At 44.0% G+C, this 18166-nt stretch overlaps 1 protein-coding gene across 2 annotated transcripts in view; it reads right to left on the reverse strand.

Annotated features, from left to right (window-relative positions):
- Positions 1-18166, reverse strand: part of LOC109866991 (inositol 1,4,5-trisphosphate receptor type 2) — a 151913-nt gene that overhangs the window by 90736 nt on the left and 43011 nt on the right. For both annotated transcript variants that reach the window (XM_031801972.1, XM_031801973.1), the window contains exons 25-37: positions 16125-16290; positions 15844-16011; positions 15597-15686; positions 14263-14388; positions 13691-13813; positions 13298-13498; positions 11664-11915; positions 11198-11323; positions 10775-10903; positions 10440-10560; positions 9135-9316; positions 8910-9052; positions 8489-8618 (exon numbers count right to left, since the gene is read on the reverse strand). In XM_031801972.1, the coding sequence (XP_031657832.1) occupies positions 8489-8618; positions 8910-9052; positions 9135-9316; positions 10440-10560; positions 10775-10903; positions 11198-11323; positions 11664-11915; positions 13298-13498; positions 13691-13813; positions 14263-14388; positions 15597-15686; positions 15844-16011; positions 16125-16290 (1957 nt within the window). The remainder of the gene's footprint in view (positions 1-8488; positions 8619-8909; positions 9053-9134; positions 9317-10439; positions 10561-10774; positions 10904-11197; positions 11324-11663; positions 11916-13297; positions 13499-13690; positions 13814-14262; positions 14389-15596; positions 15687-15843; positions 16012-16124; positions 16291-18166) is intronic.

The following is an 18166-nucleotide window of genomic DNA, read 5'->3' on the forward strand; positions in this document are numbered from 1 at the left end:
GAGAAGGTGATACAGAGAGAGAGAGAGAGAAGGTGATACAGAGAGAGAGAGAGAGAGAGAGAGAGAGAGAGAGAGAGAGAGAGAGACAGAAAAAGAGTGTGACGTTCCTTTGTTAACAAAAACGGGAGCCATGTTTACGCATACACAGGGCACACGTGTAAATGCACACAGACACACAGGGCAAAATGAAATAATTTACTCCTTACGTGTCCTGGTTGAGATAACCTAAAAGCTGTCTTCTCACGTTTATTGCCAATGACCAGATTGCACAGCAGACAGGTGTTTTCCCTGATTAGATACTGTTCCTTTTCAAACTATATCCAAAGAAAACCTAGTGAGATTTTCATAAAGACACTGGTACTATCATATAGTTATGTTCCTGCATTGCAGTACACAAATCTTCTAAATTCCAATTGTCAGTTTCACCTGCCTACAAAACAAAATTGATTGACGGGCTCTAAATGATTTATAAATGCATTGGTTTAACTACAGAGCATTGTCATCGCGACTACTCATCCCTGTACACAAAGCTCATCCCAAACTCATACCTGCCCCATGCGGTGCCTTCCTCAGACCAGACACATGGAACAGGTAGAGCTCTAAACATGAACACTGTCCTTATTCCTAACCCAAACACATTACACTACACTCTAGAGGGCCAAACAAGAAATCCTTCTCAGCCTACTGCAGATCCAGTCAGTCAGTTCACTGTCTGCCCCTGCCACGACCCAGAGTGTGAGAGAGCGACAGAGAGAGAGAGGAGAGAGAGAGAGAATCGAGGCAGACAGGCAGAGCGATAGAAAGAGAGAGGGAATGAGAAAGAGGCTCACACTCGCTCTAGTGAGAGAGAAAAAGAGGAGGGAACGTGATGGTCCGCGTGACGCTGGCTCAGACACTGCAGGCGGTTACGTAAGTGCACCCCCTGCCCAGTCTCCTCATGGACTGAGCAGACGCCGCTCTCCTCCAATCCCTCGCCCCGCAGCCGCGGCCCGCTTTTTTCCCTCCGCTCACATGGCTCTTCACATGCTACCTTCCTTGCTCTCTTTCTCCCTCCCTCTCTTCCACTCACTCGAGTGCTCCCTCTCCTCCTCCCACTCACTGCGCCCCAGGGATCCACCAACCTCTGCTGTCGCTTTTCTCTTTCTCCTTCCCTTGCACGCTCCTGTGGAGTGAGACAGCAGCGCCACACTCAGGGCAACGGGGATATTAAAATCCAATGTTATGAGTCACATGCGCCGGGTACAACAGGTGTAGTAGACCTTACAGTGAAATGCTTACGTACGAGCCCCAACCAACAATGCAGTTTAAAAAAATATGAAAAAAATAAGAAATAAAACTAACTATCACACACACACACACACAATGCCACAAATAAACACTCGGAACACACACACACACAGACAGTCTTAGTCTTGTTAAACATACCAATATGTTTTTTCACTTGTAAATGTCAGTGCTTTTGACTGCATCATTTACTCTGTGAATGATATATCAGAGTACAAGCTCTGGCTTAGTCACCTGTGTATTTGAGTATGAATAACATTTAGCAACATGACATGATCTCAATACAATTACCAGTGCTATTCTCCAAAAGGCAATGGCGTATCAAGACAGCACTACTTTTACTGTGTGTAAACTATGTCTCATCTCCTGATCATCCTCTACTACAACTAGCAGCAGACAGGCTTCACTTTACCCTCCAGAGGTGACCACCAACCCAGGAATAACTTTCTCCCAACACCCTCTCCCTACTTCACAGGCCCATGTTGGAGAGAGCGAGAGAGAGAGAGGAGCACTCCTGCACCCCCACTCACTGCAGTATTGATTTGTTTGTTCAGAGTTTTCCCACCTCCAGCCCTCCTCCCTCCCTCCCTCCCTTAATCCATCACTTTCTCCCTCACAGTATGAGCTTGTCCTCGAGTGCCTGCCTTATATAACAGCATGGAGAGGCCCACAGAATACCGATGAGAAGTCTGGGCTCAGGACCCACACACACACACCGAGAAAGACAGAGACGGAGGCTAGAGTACTGTGGGCTACTGCAAGACCTGATCGGAGTGCAGCCCACCCGCTCCATCATGGCAGTGCAATATGAACCAACCAAGCATGCTTCATCTTAAAGAGGAATTTAAAAAAACAAATGTTCTGGTTAATTAGCCTCTGTGGCATCAATAGTAGTCTTAAACATCAATTTTAGTGCCAAAATTGACTATAAATTGCAAATACTTCAGCAAAATGGAATGCTGAGCCTCAAATAGCCGTCTGTCCCTTTTAATAGCCGAGGGAAATGACACATTTCAGCAAATAAACGCCTGTTTCAAATAAAGGTCTAAATGAATTGTTTACGAGGTTTAATGTTTGATTTGTTACATTAAATAATTCAGTAATGGACTTGAAAAAATGATGGCAGTCATCCATTTTTAACAGCCAGTAAGAAACTGCTAGCCATTGGCTGTTAACAGCTGAAATTTGCTAGCTAACTGGCAAGCACAAAAACAGTCAGCAACTTCAGGAGTACAGACCCCCAGAAAATTGACAGATCACCCTCTAGTGGCAAAGAATAGTTGAAAATGGACAGTCAAAAAGAAAAATAATTATTGTCAAAGAAACTAAAACAAAGAGGCATTCTAAGAAAAAATAAATGTGACAGTGTGTAAATGATAACATTTGCACAGGATATGAAGAAATGTATTAAAATACGGTAAGTGAATGCTGGAATTAAACAATTAACTATGCAAATGAGATAAAGCTGTTTGCATGAATGAAATAGACACCTGGTTTAAATATAAGCCTGTCTCTAATAAGCACCTGTTGAGTTAAGCAATAAATGCCTGGGCTATTCATTGTTTTACCGTAGGAGAACTTTGGTCATAAGAATGGCAGTATCTTCCAAAATTTAGATTTGTGAGATTTAGGAAATTAACTATGTACCTAAATCCTTGGATATTTGAGTTACATTTTTAAAATGTTATATAGAGTACCAGTCAAAAGTTGAGTCACCTACTAATTCAAGGGGTTTTCTTTATTCTTTTGTATTTTCTACATTGTAAAATAATAGAAGACATCAAAACTATGAAATAACATATTGACTCAAGTCGTAACCAACAACAACAAAAAAGTTAAACAAATCAAAATACACTGCTCAAAAAAAATAAAGGGAACACTTAAGCAACACAATGTAACTCCAAGTCAATCACACTTCTGTAAAATCAAACTGTCCACTTAGGAAGCAACACTGATTGACAATAAATTTCACATGCTGTTGTGCAAATGGAATAGACAACAGGTGGAAATTATAGGCAAGACACCCCCAATGAAGGAGTGGTTCTGCAGGTGGTGACCACAGACCACTTCTCAGTTCCTATGCTTCCTAGCTGATGTTTTGGTCACTTTTGAATGCTGGCGGTGCCACGTTGCACCACAGACTGTCCAGGAGTTGGCGGATGCTTTAGTCCAGGTCTGGGAGGAGATCCCTCAGGAGACCATCTGCCACCTCATCAGGAGCATGCCCAGGCGTTGTAGGGAGGTCATACAGGCACGTTGAGGCCACACACACTACTGAGCCTCATTTTGACTTCTTTTAAGGGCATTACATCAAAGTTGGATCAGCCTGTAGTGTGGTTTTCCAAATCCAGACCTCCATGGGTTGATAAATTTGATTTCCATTGATAATTTTTGTGTGATTTTGTTGTCTGCACATTCAACTATGTAAAGAAAAAAGTATTTAATAAGGATATTTCATTCATTCAGATCTAGGATGTGTTATTTTAGTGTTCCCTTTATCTTTTGGAGCAATGTATATTTTATATTCTTCAAAGTAGCCACCCCTTTCTACAATATAAAAAAATTGTACCCTTGAAAAACCCTTGAATGAGTAGGTGTCCAAACTTTTGACTGGTACTATATATAGCTAGATGATGGATGGATGGACGGACACACACCAACTTTTTTGTCATTGAACAAGTACAGTACAACAAAATGCAGTTAGCATCTGACCAGAAGGGCAAATAAAAGAGTGCAAAAAATGTACAAGTGAAACAATTAAGTACAATGTATGTTATTAAGTGGGATGTATAAATGTGCAATGAAGGCAAAGGGCAAGTACAAATGGCAAGTCTAAATGTGCAATGAATGCAAATTGAAAGTGCAAGGAGGCATGCAACTGAAATGCAGGGATAGCAGCAATGAGGTTATCGAGGTAGGCATGTACAACTGAATAATATCCTTAATCAGACTTTGCAAAGCAATATCAGAGTCCAGTAGTACCGTGAAGAGTGCAAAGGGAGTAATGCATTAAGGTCCCTGAGAGGCAGTACTAAGCAGTGGGCGGGTGGATATGGCTAGTGCCAGAGTGTCAGAGTTCAGCAGGGTTACAGTAGCTGGAAATAAACTGTTCTTGAGCCTGCTAGTGCAGGAACGTAGAGACCTGTACCGCCTGCCTGATGGTAGGAGGGCAAACAGTTTGTGGCATGGTTGTGAAAGGTCCCTGATGATACCGCACCCTACGTAGACACCGCTTGCACTGGAGGTCTGTGGTGGCAGGGAGCTGGGAACCAGTGATGTGCTGGGCAGTTTTCACCACCCGTTGCAGGGCTTTTCCGATCAGCCATGGAGCATCCGCAAACCACACTGTGGCGCAGTTAGTCAGAATGCTCTCGACCGTGCAGCGGTAAAAGTTCACCAGGATCTTGGGAGACAAGTGGGCCTTCTTCAGCCTCCTCAAAAAGTACAGGCGCTGTGGCACCTTTTTGACCAAGGTTGAGGTGGTGAGGGTCCAGGAGAGGTCCTCGGTGATGTAGACACCCAGGAATTTGAAGCTGGGCACACGCTCCACCTCAGTGCCATCAATGAGAACTGGGGCATGGCTGCAGCTTTTAGACTTCCTGTAATCCACAATGAGCTCCTTGGTTTTCTTTGCATTGAGGGCCAGGTTGTTGTCAGCGCACCATGCAGCCATGTGCTTGACCTCCTACCTGTAGGCTGACTCTTCATTGTCACTGATCATGCCTACCACTGTGGTGTCGCCTGCGAACTTGACGACGGTGTTGGAACCGTGTACAGGAACGCAGTCGTAGGTGAAGAGGGAGTACAGGAGGGGGCTCAGCACGCGGCCCTGTGGCACACCAGTGTTCAGGTTCAGGGTTGAGTAGGTGAAGTTGTCTAACCTGACAGACTGGGGTCTGTTGGTTAGGAAGTCCAAAGTCCAGTTACAGAGAGAGGGGCTGATCCCTAGGTCATGGAGTTTGGTGACCAGCCTAGAAGGAATGACCGTATTGAATGCGGAGCTAAAGTCTATGAACAGCATTCTCACATAGGTGTTGGTTTTGTCCAGATGGGTCAAGGCAGAGTGTAAAGCTGTGGAGATGGCGTCCTCTGTTGACCTGTTCGGTCGGTAGGCAAACTGGTGGGGATCCAGTGTTGGAGGGAGGCAGGACTTAAGGTAGGCCAAAACCAGTCTTTCGAAGCACTTCATGATCATGGGGGTGAGTGCAACAGGTCGGAGGTCATTCAGGTTCGGCACTGGCACAATGGTTGAGGTCTTAAAGCTTGTAGGGACAACAGCCTGGGCCAGTGACAGGTTGAAAATGGCATTGAAGACCTTGTCCAGCTGCCCAGTACATGCACTGAGCACACGACCGGGGACGCCATCAGGACCAGCATCCTTGCGTGCATTCACCCTGCTCAGTGCAGACAACACATCTGCAGTGGATAGTCTGAAGTGGAGGTCGTCTGGGGGGAGCTCAGCTTTAATGGCTGGATCTTTGTTGTCCCTGTCGAAGTGAGCATAGAACCTGTTTAACTTGTCAGCAGTGGAGACGTCACTGGCTGTGGGGGTAGGTTTTTTGGCCGGTAGTCTGTGATGGCTTTGATGCCCTGCCACATGCGTCGAGGGTCAGAGTTGTTGTTGAAGTGCTCCTCAATCCACAGTTCGTGGTCATGTTTAGCCATCTTGATGTTCTTTTTCAGGTTGGCCCTGGATGAGCTGTAGGCTTCCCCATCGCCGGAACTGAAAGCAGCGTTGCGTGCCTTTAGTAGAAGTCGGACCTCTCTGTTCATCCAAGGCTTCTGGTTTGGGAAGGTATTTATTAGTTTATGGGTGGTGACATTGTTGATGCAGATGTTGATGTAATTCAGAATGGAAGAAGCAGCTAACTGAAGACAGCTGTAGCCGACATGCAGTTCAGTCCCTTTCCGTGGTAACATGGACTCTTTACAAAGTGATGAAACTTTGTTGCTCCTTGTTTCAGCAAGGTTTTGTAGCAAATTAGTATCATTAGATACATGCACCCAAAAATAGGACATACTGAGACAGTGTGTTATTCAAATTATTATAATGTTGATCGTGGTCATTTGACTGACAAACAACCTTCATTCAAAGCCGTCACAGCCCTAGTTAGCATCACAATCACAAGGGTCATTCCTTAAGCCAAAGTACGGTGGCTATTTGGGATATTTCAACTACGGTGAGTGAAGAGGAACACAAAATGGTAGGCTATAGCGAACATAACACGCCCATTGAACGAACCAAGACAACTCTCGTTTGCCTCAGTCACGGCTTCTAGCATTTCTTTAATGAGGCAGAAAAAAAGACGAATTAAGTGAGTTCAGCCTCACTTCAATTTGCCTTCACCTGTAACTGAAGCCAAATTGTATTTTTTTATTTAACCTTTATTTAACCAGGTACGCTAGTTGAGAACAAGTTCTCATTTACAACTGTGACCTGGCCAAGATAAAGCAAAGCAAGCAGTGCGACAAAATCAAACACAGAGTTACACATAAACAAAGGTACAGTCAATAACACAATAGAAACTAAATCTATGTACAGTGTGTGCAAATGTAGAAGAGGGAGGTAGGCAATAAATAGGCCATAGAGGCGAATTATTTACAATTTAGCATTAACACTGGAGTGATGGATGTGCAGATGATGTGCAGGTAGAGATACTGGGGTGCAAAAGAGCAAGAGGGTCAGTAATAATATGGGGGTGAGGTAGTTGGGTGTATTATTTACAGATTGGCTGTGTACAGGTACAGTGATCAGTAAGCTGCTCTGACGGCTGAGGTTTAAAGTTAGTGGGGGAGATAATAAGACTCCAGCTTCAGTGATTTTTGCAATTCGTTCCAGTCATTGGCAGCAGAGAACTGGAAGGAAAGGCGACCAAAGTAAGTGTTGGCTTTGGGGGTGACCAGAGAAATATACCTGCTGGAGCGCGTGCTAAGGGTGGGTGTTGCTATGGTGACCAGTGAGCTGAGATAAGGCGGGGCATTACCTAGAATAGACCTATAGATGACCTGGAGCCAGTGGGTTTGGCGACGAATATGTAGCGAGGGCCAGCCAATGAGAACATACAGGTCGCAGTGGTGGGTAGTATATGGGGCTTTGGTTACAAAATGGATGGCACTGTAATAGACTGCATCCAGTTTGTTGAGTAGAGTGTTGGAGGCTATTTTGTAAATTACTTCGCTGAAGTCAAGGATCAGTAGGATAGTCTTTTACGAGGGTATCTTTGGCAGCATGAGTGAAGGAGGCTTTGTTACGAAATAGTAAGCCGATTGTATATTTAATTTTGGATGGGAGATGCTTAGTGTGAGTCTGGAAGGAGAGTTAACAGTCTAACCAGTCACCAAGGTATTTGTAGTTGTCTACATATTCTAAGTCAGAACTGTCCAGAGTAGTGATGCTAGTCGGGCGGGAGGGTCCGGACAACCGGCCCTCAGATTTGAAACACTGAACTCTATCAGAAGTAGTTGGTGAACCAGGCACCCATGACCAGCTCGGAAACCAGATTGTATAGTGGAGAAGGTACGGTGGGATTCGAAATGGTGGGTGATCTGTTAGTTAACTTGACGTTTGAAGATTTTAGAAAGGCAGGGCAGGATGGATATAGGTCTATAACAGTTTGGGTCTAGAGTGTCTCCCACTTTGAAGAGGGGGATGACCGCGGCAGCTTTCCAATCTTTGGGGATCTCAGACGATTTGAAAGAGAGGAGTGCTGAGATGTTGGCTGGGGTAGGGGTGGCCAGGTGGAAAGCATGGCCAGTCGTAGACAAATGCTTTTTGAAATGATCAATTATAAGGGATTTATCGGTGGTGACAGTGTTTCCTATCCTCAGTGCAGTGGGCAGCTGGGTGCTCTTATTCTCCGTGTCCCAAAACATTTTGGAATTAGTGCTACAGGATGCAAATTTCTGTTTGAAGAAGCTAGCCTTAGCTTTCCTAACTGACTGAGTATATTGGTTCCTGACTTCCCTGAAAAGTTGAATATTGAGGGGGCTATTCGATGCTAATGCAGAACGCACAGGATGAACCAATGGCTATATCGGTTCTTAGTTCTACATTCTTTGAATGGGGCATGCTAGTGTGGTTGATGACAACCAACAGTAAACATTCTTTTGTATCGTAGCCTTGGGTATTGATACAGTATCATATTGATGTTCTGCACATCCCTATACCAAAAATACCTTGTATATAAACAAACTCTTGTCTCACCATGTCTGGATCAGTACTCACAGGCTCATCGAAGGCCTCCTTCTTATCCAGCATTTCTCTAAGTGTCTGCAGGATCTTAATACACAGTTTTTCCTCTTTGTCCATCAGCTTCTTGGTGTGTTTGATCAGTCTGAATGACAAGGGGAAGGGTACAGGTGGAAGATGAGTATCATGGCTTCAAGTCATCTAAACACACCAAAAGACATGTGACCTATGAATAACACAATAATAAATTAGAACATATCTTTTCAGAAACATTTAGGAGAAGTCACAGTTAGATAGTCTAAAGTAAATCACAAACCACAACAATGGTAGGTCAAATGCTAACTTTGCACTGGTCTAAATGCTCTGTAAATGCAGCCCATAGATAGTTTATCTGTGATCAGTGTCTGTGACTGCATCTGCCCTCTGCAACACTCACTTGGACATGAAGGCTCCACTCTCACAGCGCAGCCTGGCAGCCTCTGGGAACAACAGCTCAGGGCTGTGTAGTACATCCACCAACACAGAGAACTCGGCCTGCACCTTAGGACTGAACTGCTCCTCTAGACACGCCACCACACCCTGGACACAACACAGTATAATGCTCTCTGCAGTATAATGCTCTCTGCAGTATAGTGTGTGTATGTGTGTGTGTGTGTATCACCTGCAGCTTCTCAATGATGCTCTTGTAGTCGGGCCCTCCTAGGGTCTCCTTTCGGGGCCGGGTGCGTGCTGAGATCCTCCAGTCCTTGGCGGCACGATGCACCACATTGGTGTGGGCCTTCAGAGACAGAGTGTTCACCTGGCTGTCCAGATCCACTGGTATGGCTATGGCACGCGCCTTGGCTGGACAGGAGACGAGGAAGACTTTAAACATGGCCATACTCGTATTCGTAATTGTATCCATAAGTTGATAGTTGGATCAGATGATACTCGTGATCGGAAAAAACTAATGTGTTTTATTATGCCTAAATAGATGTTGGCAAAAAACCTCCCTCCACGTTCTCACTGCAAAAAAAGCTGCAGATTAGGAGCAGCGAGCAGAGAAGTGGGTGTGCGTGTCTCCAACTTGCAGCGGGCAGCCAAGTTTGCTGTCACTAAGTCAGAATGCGCATTAGCGTTTCATATTCTTTCCCTACCCTTTCCCCACTTGTTAGATATTATGCACAATGATAGCTTGATAGGAAACATCCTCACCATGTGACTTATCATAGTAACATTCTAAATGAAAACCTGTGAGGAAAAGTGATCAGATGATGTGGACAGAGAAACACAGCTTCACTCTATCCAATCAGAGCAGCAGGATCAACGTACAGACGGCCCTTCTCTTTACATATTTAGCTATTTAGACCACAAACATTACTGACTCAAAGACAGTACAGAAACTGCTTGCCAGCACCCGAAAATAACTTTTTTCCCAATCACGGATAATTACAAAAAATATTCAGATCATAATTGTATCCACAAAATTACCCATATCCGTTACGATACTCTTTTTGTCCAACTACTAAACCACTACTTTATAACTAGGAACTGACGGAGCATCAATGTAGGAGTGCTGATACAGGATCAGTTTAGCCTTGCAGGGCATATTGAATACTCAGACACTTTATGAACACTGGCCCAGATTTCTTCCAGACACAGATACTAACATAAGCTGACATGACACCCAATCAACCAACAGAGAACTACTTCCTGCAAATATTGTCTGAATACACAGTGGTGGCGGGAATAACAGTGGTGGCGGGAATAACAGTGGTGGCGGGAATAACAGTGGTGGCGGGAATAACAGTGGTGGCAGAATAACAGTGGTGGCAGAATAACAGTGGTGGCAGAATAACAGGGTTTAGTGGATGAGACTCAAAAGACTTGCAATGACTACCTGTCATTATAGCAAACGCCAACGTTTCCAGTTTACCAACCTTGGTCAAGGCCTGTCAAAGTGCAATTATTGGACTGTGAGACTCACCCACGTCAGCCAGTGTTTTGATGCAGCCCTCAATGTTGTTCTTCTGGGCCGAGCTGATCCAGGTGCAGTTATAGATCCTGAAGGAAGACTGGAGCAGCTTGATGAAGATGGGCTGGTGAGTCTGACATAGTAGAGAGGAAAGAGAGCGGGATAATAGGAGAAGATAAAACGGACACTTCAATAACACTCAAAATGTTGTGCCAACTACAAGATGGATCAGCACTTGCCGGAAGTACCTGAACCAAATCTGGTCCACTGTCCTTCCAACATTTGGAAGTGACCTGTGGAAGGTATTTAAATGCCCATGTATAAGGTTAACCTCTCTCCAGCCATACCTGCAGGTTGGAGTTGTTGACAGGGAACTGGGAGCTGAAGAAGCCCTTGACGATGGCCATTACTGTCTCAATCACATACATTTCCAGGGGAATGTCGGCATGGTTACGGTCCGTGGTGCTGTTGCACACCTAAAAACAGAAAAGGAAAGGGGGATGTAAAGTATGTCTGTCACTCAGGAGTGAGGGGGCAGAGACTTACCTGGGGTATATCTCAATAGTCAAATGGACTTCTCTTCTCATTTCCCTCATCTACAATGAACTGGACTGGGGAAAAGCCCATTCCCTTAAGGGACCCACCATGTTGTTTTTTTGTGTTCAGATCAGTGCAGATGAGGAAGAGGACACAACGAAACAGAGGAAAAATAACCTGTTTTGGACTATTGAGACACATCCCTTTGAGGAGGACCTTAGTGAGGACATTACCCGTGCCATGTCCACCAAAAAGTTCTCAAAGAGCTTCCAGATGTGGTGGCTGGTGTAGATCTCCTTCATCTCCACCTCCGTGTCCACATAGCAGTGGTTCACAAAGTTCACGTAGGCCGTCTTCACCTGGGGAGGGAGGGCCAATAGAAACCACGCATCCAGATGAATGACAGGTGTGAGTGATTCCACTGAAGTGAATGAATGCTAGGCTATATCAAGTATGGCTGTTCTGGAATCACAATTTGTATGCATTGGTATGAATCTAGGTAAGCAAATCTCTGACCACTCTCTGTATGCAAACAAAATAGGTGCATGTCAATTATCTATAATGGAGTACAATCCTGCTTTACTCTGTATCCTCAGATCAGTACAGATGAAGTTGAATACAAGAATATGAAATCACATTAGTCTACTGAAAGGCTCCTCAGCATCCAATGACACACAGCCTCTCAAGATGACCCCGTACCTCAGCGATGCAGTCATCGTGGGTGACCACCTTGACGATGTCGTCCAGGGGCAGCAGGGAGTTACATTTCAGCTCGGTGTAGACGTTTTTGCCCTCGGTGCAGGCAGCGAGGAGCTCTACCAGGGTGTTGTGGTAGGCCAGGGCTCCGCCCTCATCCCCACGCTCCCGCTCGCAGCACATCATCTGGAACAGCACCGGGAAGGAGGAGCGGTCGTTGTAGAACACCAGCACGTCCTCGCCACCGTTCACCAGCTGGGGGTGGGAAGGACAGAAAGGGAGACAGACGAGTAGGTTAGATAGGGAATACCGTATCACTAGTGGGGGCACCAATATTGATCATTCGATATATCGATACACACTGAACAAAAATTAAAAACTCAACAATTTCAAAGATTTTACTTTGTTACAGTTACATATAAGGAAATCTGTCAATTGAAATAAATTAATGAGGCCCGGATCTATGGATTTCACCTGACTGAGAAGGAAAAAAATACTTTAAAAAAGCTAGCGGCGTGGTGTCCACCATTTGCCTAATGCAGCCTGACATTACCTGGGCATAGAATTGATCAGGCTGTTGTTTGTGACCTGCGGAATGTTGTCCCACTCATCTTCAATGGCTGTGCAAGTTGCTGGATATTGGTGGGAACTGGAACACTGTCGTACGCATCGATCCAGAGCATCCCAGACATGCTCAATGAATAACATGTCTAGTGAGTACGCAGGTCATTAAAGAACTGGGACATTTTCAGCTTCCATGAATTGTGTACAGATCCTTGCGACATTGGGCCGTGTATTATCATGCTGAAACATGAGGTGATGGCGGTGGATAAATGGCACGACAATTGGCCTCAGGATCTTGTCACTGCATCTCTGTGCATTCAAATTGCCATCGATAAAATGCAATTGTGTTTGCTGTCCGTAGCTTATGTCTTCCCGTACCGTAACCCCACCACCACCATGGGAACATTTCTGAGATCTTTGATTTCAGCTCATGAAACATGGGACCAACACTTTACATGTTGCGTTTATTTTTGTTCAGTATAGTTTGATACTGATGAGCAGGACATACCATGATATTGGTTTACGCTTCCTGTTAAACTAAACTGAGACGCAACATGCAATGACTTCCTGTAATGTCCTCAACCAAGATTCTGACCACTGTCAACGGGAAGCAAATTCCTCCACAAGGTATTTTCAGAAAGTAGTCACGTTTTATTTATTTTGGGAATGGATAGATCTTGCATGGCTACCCAAACTCCTTGCTCCGGCCAAGCGCTACACCACGCCCACGGACGTTAGTTTCTTCTCCACAATGGCTTTGATACTCTGATTGGTTAAAGATGATCCAATCGCAGAGGACTTTCTTTTGTACAACACCCCTCATTTTGACCTCACCACAAATGTCTTCAATGATGGCGGTCTCTGACTGAAGTATGTAGCGAACATAGAGCAGCAGAATAAATCCGTTTGATTCGTCAGGCGAGGACAGATTAGCTATGGAACTAGAAAATAGATTACTCTATAAAATAACAGTACTTTTGTTTTTATAGTCACATTTTAAGATAGTGGTAGTGGAAACCATGCTATTGTGTTGTCTCCACAGCCATCCAAAGATTGCATCATCCCTCTCTCACCTCGGTCATGACCTTGTCTTGGCACTTCTTGACATACTTCCCGTCGGCCTTGACGATGGTCTGGAGGAACTTGAGGTACTGGACGTGTCGGCCGTGCGTCTCGATGCAGTGAACAAAATGGTGGACCACACGGTCACTGATATCGTTGCACAGATAGAAGTTGTTCATGAAGATGTGGCGCATGGTCTCAGCCTCCAGGAGCTGGAGAGGGAAAGATGTGTACAGTGATTTCACATTTATTGACATATAGATATCTTGTAATAAAATGCATTTATTTTGTTGAATAATAGTTCAAACGTGGACAAACGTGTGCGACCAAAATGCAATGACGCTGTTGGTGTGTTCAAAGCTAAATGTGCATGCTTGTGTGAGTGTGTTTATAAGTGAGCATACCCCTGGTGTGAGGAACAGGTTGAGGTGTTTGTGGAGCAGAACCTGATTCTGGCTGTTCCCTTTACAGAAGTTCTGCAGGAACACGTGGGCCAGTGTCATGATCTCATTCATCTTCTTATCACTCTGGGGACAAACCGACAGACAGACCGACAGACAGCACAACTGTGTCACCACAAAATCAATCCATAAAGATGGTCAAACAAAGCTACCAAGGCAGTGGACTCTCCAACCATGTTCCTGGAGAGCTACCATCCTGTAGGTTTTCACTTCAAACCCAGTCGTAACTAACCAGATTCAGCATATCAACTAGCTAATTATTAGATTTAGGTGAGCAAGATTAGGGTTGGAGTGAAAACCTACAGGATGGTACTTCTCCAGGAACAGGGTTGAAGAGCCCTGACCTACCTAGTCAAGCTTTATCAAAATACAGTCTTCTAATGACAACATTTATGTCAGGCTTTGAGGGGCCTCACCTGAAGCACTTATTATATAATCCCATATGGACTGGTTCCTGTGTGTTTGACACCTACTTCCACTTGTGAGTAAAACATCTCTAAATGTGACGTGCTCACCTTCTCATAAGGTATCTGGAGCAGGTCCAGCACCACAGTGTGAGCGCCCATGTTCTTCAGTAACCTCTGCTGCTGCACACGACTCTTTTTACCGGGGTAACACTGCTTACTGAGCCGCAGCAGGATCTACTGACCACACACACACAGATCAGACACTAATACATGCATTACACAGCAATAGCAATCAGTCTAAAAACACTTGCATTTTCAGCTGCTGTAATTTTGTGTTACTGGAGCACATTAAATTAAATGTAACTTTATTTATCCCCTAGGAGAAATGAAGAAATGCAAGTCAGGTTACAAGTCAGGCCCACATAAAACATGGCTACATTGGCCAGCGATTTAAGGTCTGTAAATTATTAGTGGACAATCAATAATCCCAGCGTCATGGTGTGTTTTCAAAGACTGCACTGACTGTAATTGATAATGCTGCTTATACCACACTAGGGTTGCAAAGTGAGGGTATATTACCAGAAACATTCCAAGTCTAATTAGTGAAAAAAAGATGAGAATGGATCTGCCTGTCTAAACGCAGCCTGTGTGGCCTCACATGTAAAATATATAAAATAATCCAATAAGATTATTTTTAAATATATATATTTTTAAAGCTGTAAACATTATCCTAAATATAAACCATCAACATTGTGAATAGCATTGGTGTTTAAAGGTGCAATATGCTGAAATCTCTCTGCCAATTCCTGGTTGCTAAACTTCAAATAGTTAGCCCAATTGCAGTTTGTGTGACAAAACAAGAGTTTAGATAATCATTGAACCATCTGAACTGCTGCGAAATGTATTTTCAGCTGTTTGAAGCTGGTGTACAAAAGTAAAAGAGGCTAAAATTAAACTTAAGAATGGGAAGCATAGAAATGGTGCACATACAGTAGAACAGATCTGGCGCTTTTTAGACTTGCTTTTAATGAGAATGACATATCTATAACTCACATTTCTTTGTGAATTTGGTCAGGTCACCCAAAAAGTTACATATTGCAGCTGTAATATATATATATATTATTTTGCTATGTCAACATATCATTGTAAATATTTTGGTACCAAACTGGTGGCAGTTGTGAAAAAAAGTTTATATTTGTTAGAGATGCAGAGTTAATTAAATATGTTTTTGTTGTAGGTGCTTATTTCATTAATTTGGCTATTTTCTCTTGAACCATATGGTATATCCACTAGAAACTTGTGGTCAATATTGACAGACATAAAATCATTTTTTTAAATAGATTACCTGTTCATTACCAAAATTAGAGAAAGTAAATTACCCATAACTTTGCAACCCTATACCACACGCACACACAGTTCAAGGAGACAGAATAGCAGCCCACCTCTTTGACAATGTTGTAGTTGTTGGCTTTGTTGCTGTCTATCTGTGGCTTGACATCTCCGCCCTGTACTGGGCTCAGGATTCCAGCCTCCTGTCAATCACACATTACACAAAAATACATTTAGATTTGAAGAAATTACTTGGATATCGAGTAAGGATTCAGCCCTCGCTCAGCCATTTGCCCTCTATGATGTGTGGCAATTGTGGCCTGTAGGGGGCATACTATACTGTACTGTAGTATGATGTACCTCCATGGTCTGCTCCTTGCCCTGACTCTCTCCTATGTCCTCACTGCCGTAGGCTCCACTTTTCTCCACCCACAGTTCAGACTTCTCCACTGTCAGCCTTAGCTGGTCCAGGTCTGTCTTTATCTGCTTGTAGTTCTCTACATCCTGCTCCGACACCAGCAACTGGACCTGCAAGGGACCACAGAAACACACACAGTGAGATCAAACACACACACACGCACACAGATCAGACACAAGCGCATGTGTACACACACACACACACACACACACAGTGCTGTTACCTGTTTGAAGGCCTGTAGGACCTCTGCTCTCTGGCTGAAGTGTTTGAACATGAGCTGCAGTGAGCCTGAGACCAGTGGGGGGTAGTCCTGCATGATGAGGTGGATCAGCACCCTCAGGAAGGTCCTGCCCCCTTCGTCATCCAGCTCCACAGCACTACACTCTGAACTGGAAGCACCAGACGCAGGGTTAGAAAGAGACATTGGAGGCATACACAGTGTTTTGACAAACACTGGCACACTAGAAATGGGCATTTGAAGTACTTTCCCTATTCAAATAATATCATGACAAACTTTTTTTTGAAAGAACAGTTGTTTGCTGCACAAATCTATAGAGACAGTCGTTTGCTACTGCTGGACAGGGGAAGATTGTTAACTTTCTCTCTAATTTGGCATAAGAGGCTATGAGTCACAGACAAAAAAAATAGTCCTGATTGGCCTATAGGTGGCGCTGTTGTAAACCGTCTCACTTAAACCCTGTTTGACCGAGGGACTTGAAATGTATGTAGGCATCTTTCCACATGGTGAACAAAGTTGCCTTAAGGACCCATAAGGTCCATCAGGATAGATCTTGGACATTTAGGAAAACCTTTGAAAAACATATTCTTATTAACCATATGTCCAAATAATACCAAATTGGTTAAGAGATGGCTAGGCTCTTGCTAAATCAGGAAATCATATTTTACGTGTCCATATAAGTCCGTTGAAAATCCACTCCACAATGGCCTATCAACTTGAGTCATTACCACAATGAACTGTGTAATGTTTGGCATTGATATCTTAAAAAAGGAAACTATAAACAGATCACTATTCTGACTTTGTAACACTAATGCTTAAAGGCCCAGTGCAGTCAAAAACTTAAATTGTCTGTGTTTTATATACACACAATCAGTGGCCAGTTTATTTAGGTACACCACCCCTTTAATGAAAATTGCTACATGGCAGTGGCTTGCTATATAAAGTAGGCAGACAGGCATCCACTTACTCTTAGATTGAACATTAGAATGGAAAAACCTTGTGACCTAAGTGACTGAGCGTGGTATGATCGTCAGTGACAGGCTTGCCAGATCCAGTATCTCAGAAACTGCCGTCCTCCTGGGCTTCACGCACGACAATGTCTAGGGTTTTTACAGAGAATTGTGTAACAAACAAAAAACATCCAGTCAGCAGCAGTCCTGTGGGCGAAAACAGCTCAGATGCAGAATGATATTTCAGAAAGCACAACTCGTCGGCCCTGGTCACGGATGGGCTGTTGCAGGAGTTGACCACACTGGTTTCTACTCCTATTAGCTAAAAACAAGAAAAAGTGTCTCCAGTGGCATGTGATCAACAATTGAAGAGTGGAAAAACCTTGCCAGGTCCGACAAATCCCGGTTTCTGTTGCATCATGCTGATGGCAGTCAGTATTTTGCATAAGCACCATGGACCCATCCTGCCTGGTGTCAACGGTACAGGCTGCTGGTGGTGGTGGTGTCCTGGTGTGGGGAATGTTTTCATGACACACGTTAGGTCCCTTATATACCAATTGTACAGCGATTGAACGCCATAGCGTATCTGAACATGCTTGCTGACCAAACCCAATAGAGCATCTATGGGATGAGATAGAACGGGCTGTTCGCAGAATGTACCGCCGACCCATCTGCAGCATGGACCAACATCCCTGTGGAACACTTCCGTCACCTTGTAGAATCCCATGCCCCGAAGAATTAAGGATGTTCTGAAGGCAAAGGGGGTTTGACCCGGTACTAGATGAGTGTACCTAATAAACTGGCCACTGAGTGTATATTTCCACACTATGAGGTTGGAATAATACAGTGAAATTGTGAAAATTATGAAAACTGTCCTTTAAGTGTTGATACATTCAAAGATGGCTACACTAAACCAGTAGATGCATATCTTCACATACGCTAATGAGCTAAAAATACTTCTAAAATCATCTCATGAACCATAGGACCAAATCACACCAAATGTGTTCGGAATGTCGGCCCATGGTAGGTCTTAACTTAGTTTGATAAAAACCTAAGGGATTGGTCAAAACATGGCTG

The sequence above is a fragment of the Oncorhynchus kisutch genome, linkage group LG22 (assembly GCF_002021735.2).
Source record: "Oncorhynchus kisutch isolate 150728-3 linkage group LG22, Okis_V2, whole genome shotgun sequence".
In the NCBI taxonomy this organism is placed as follows: domain Eukaryota; kingdom Metazoa; phylum Chordata; class Actinopteri; order Salmoniformes; family Salmonidae; genus Oncorhynchus; species Oncorhynchus kisutch.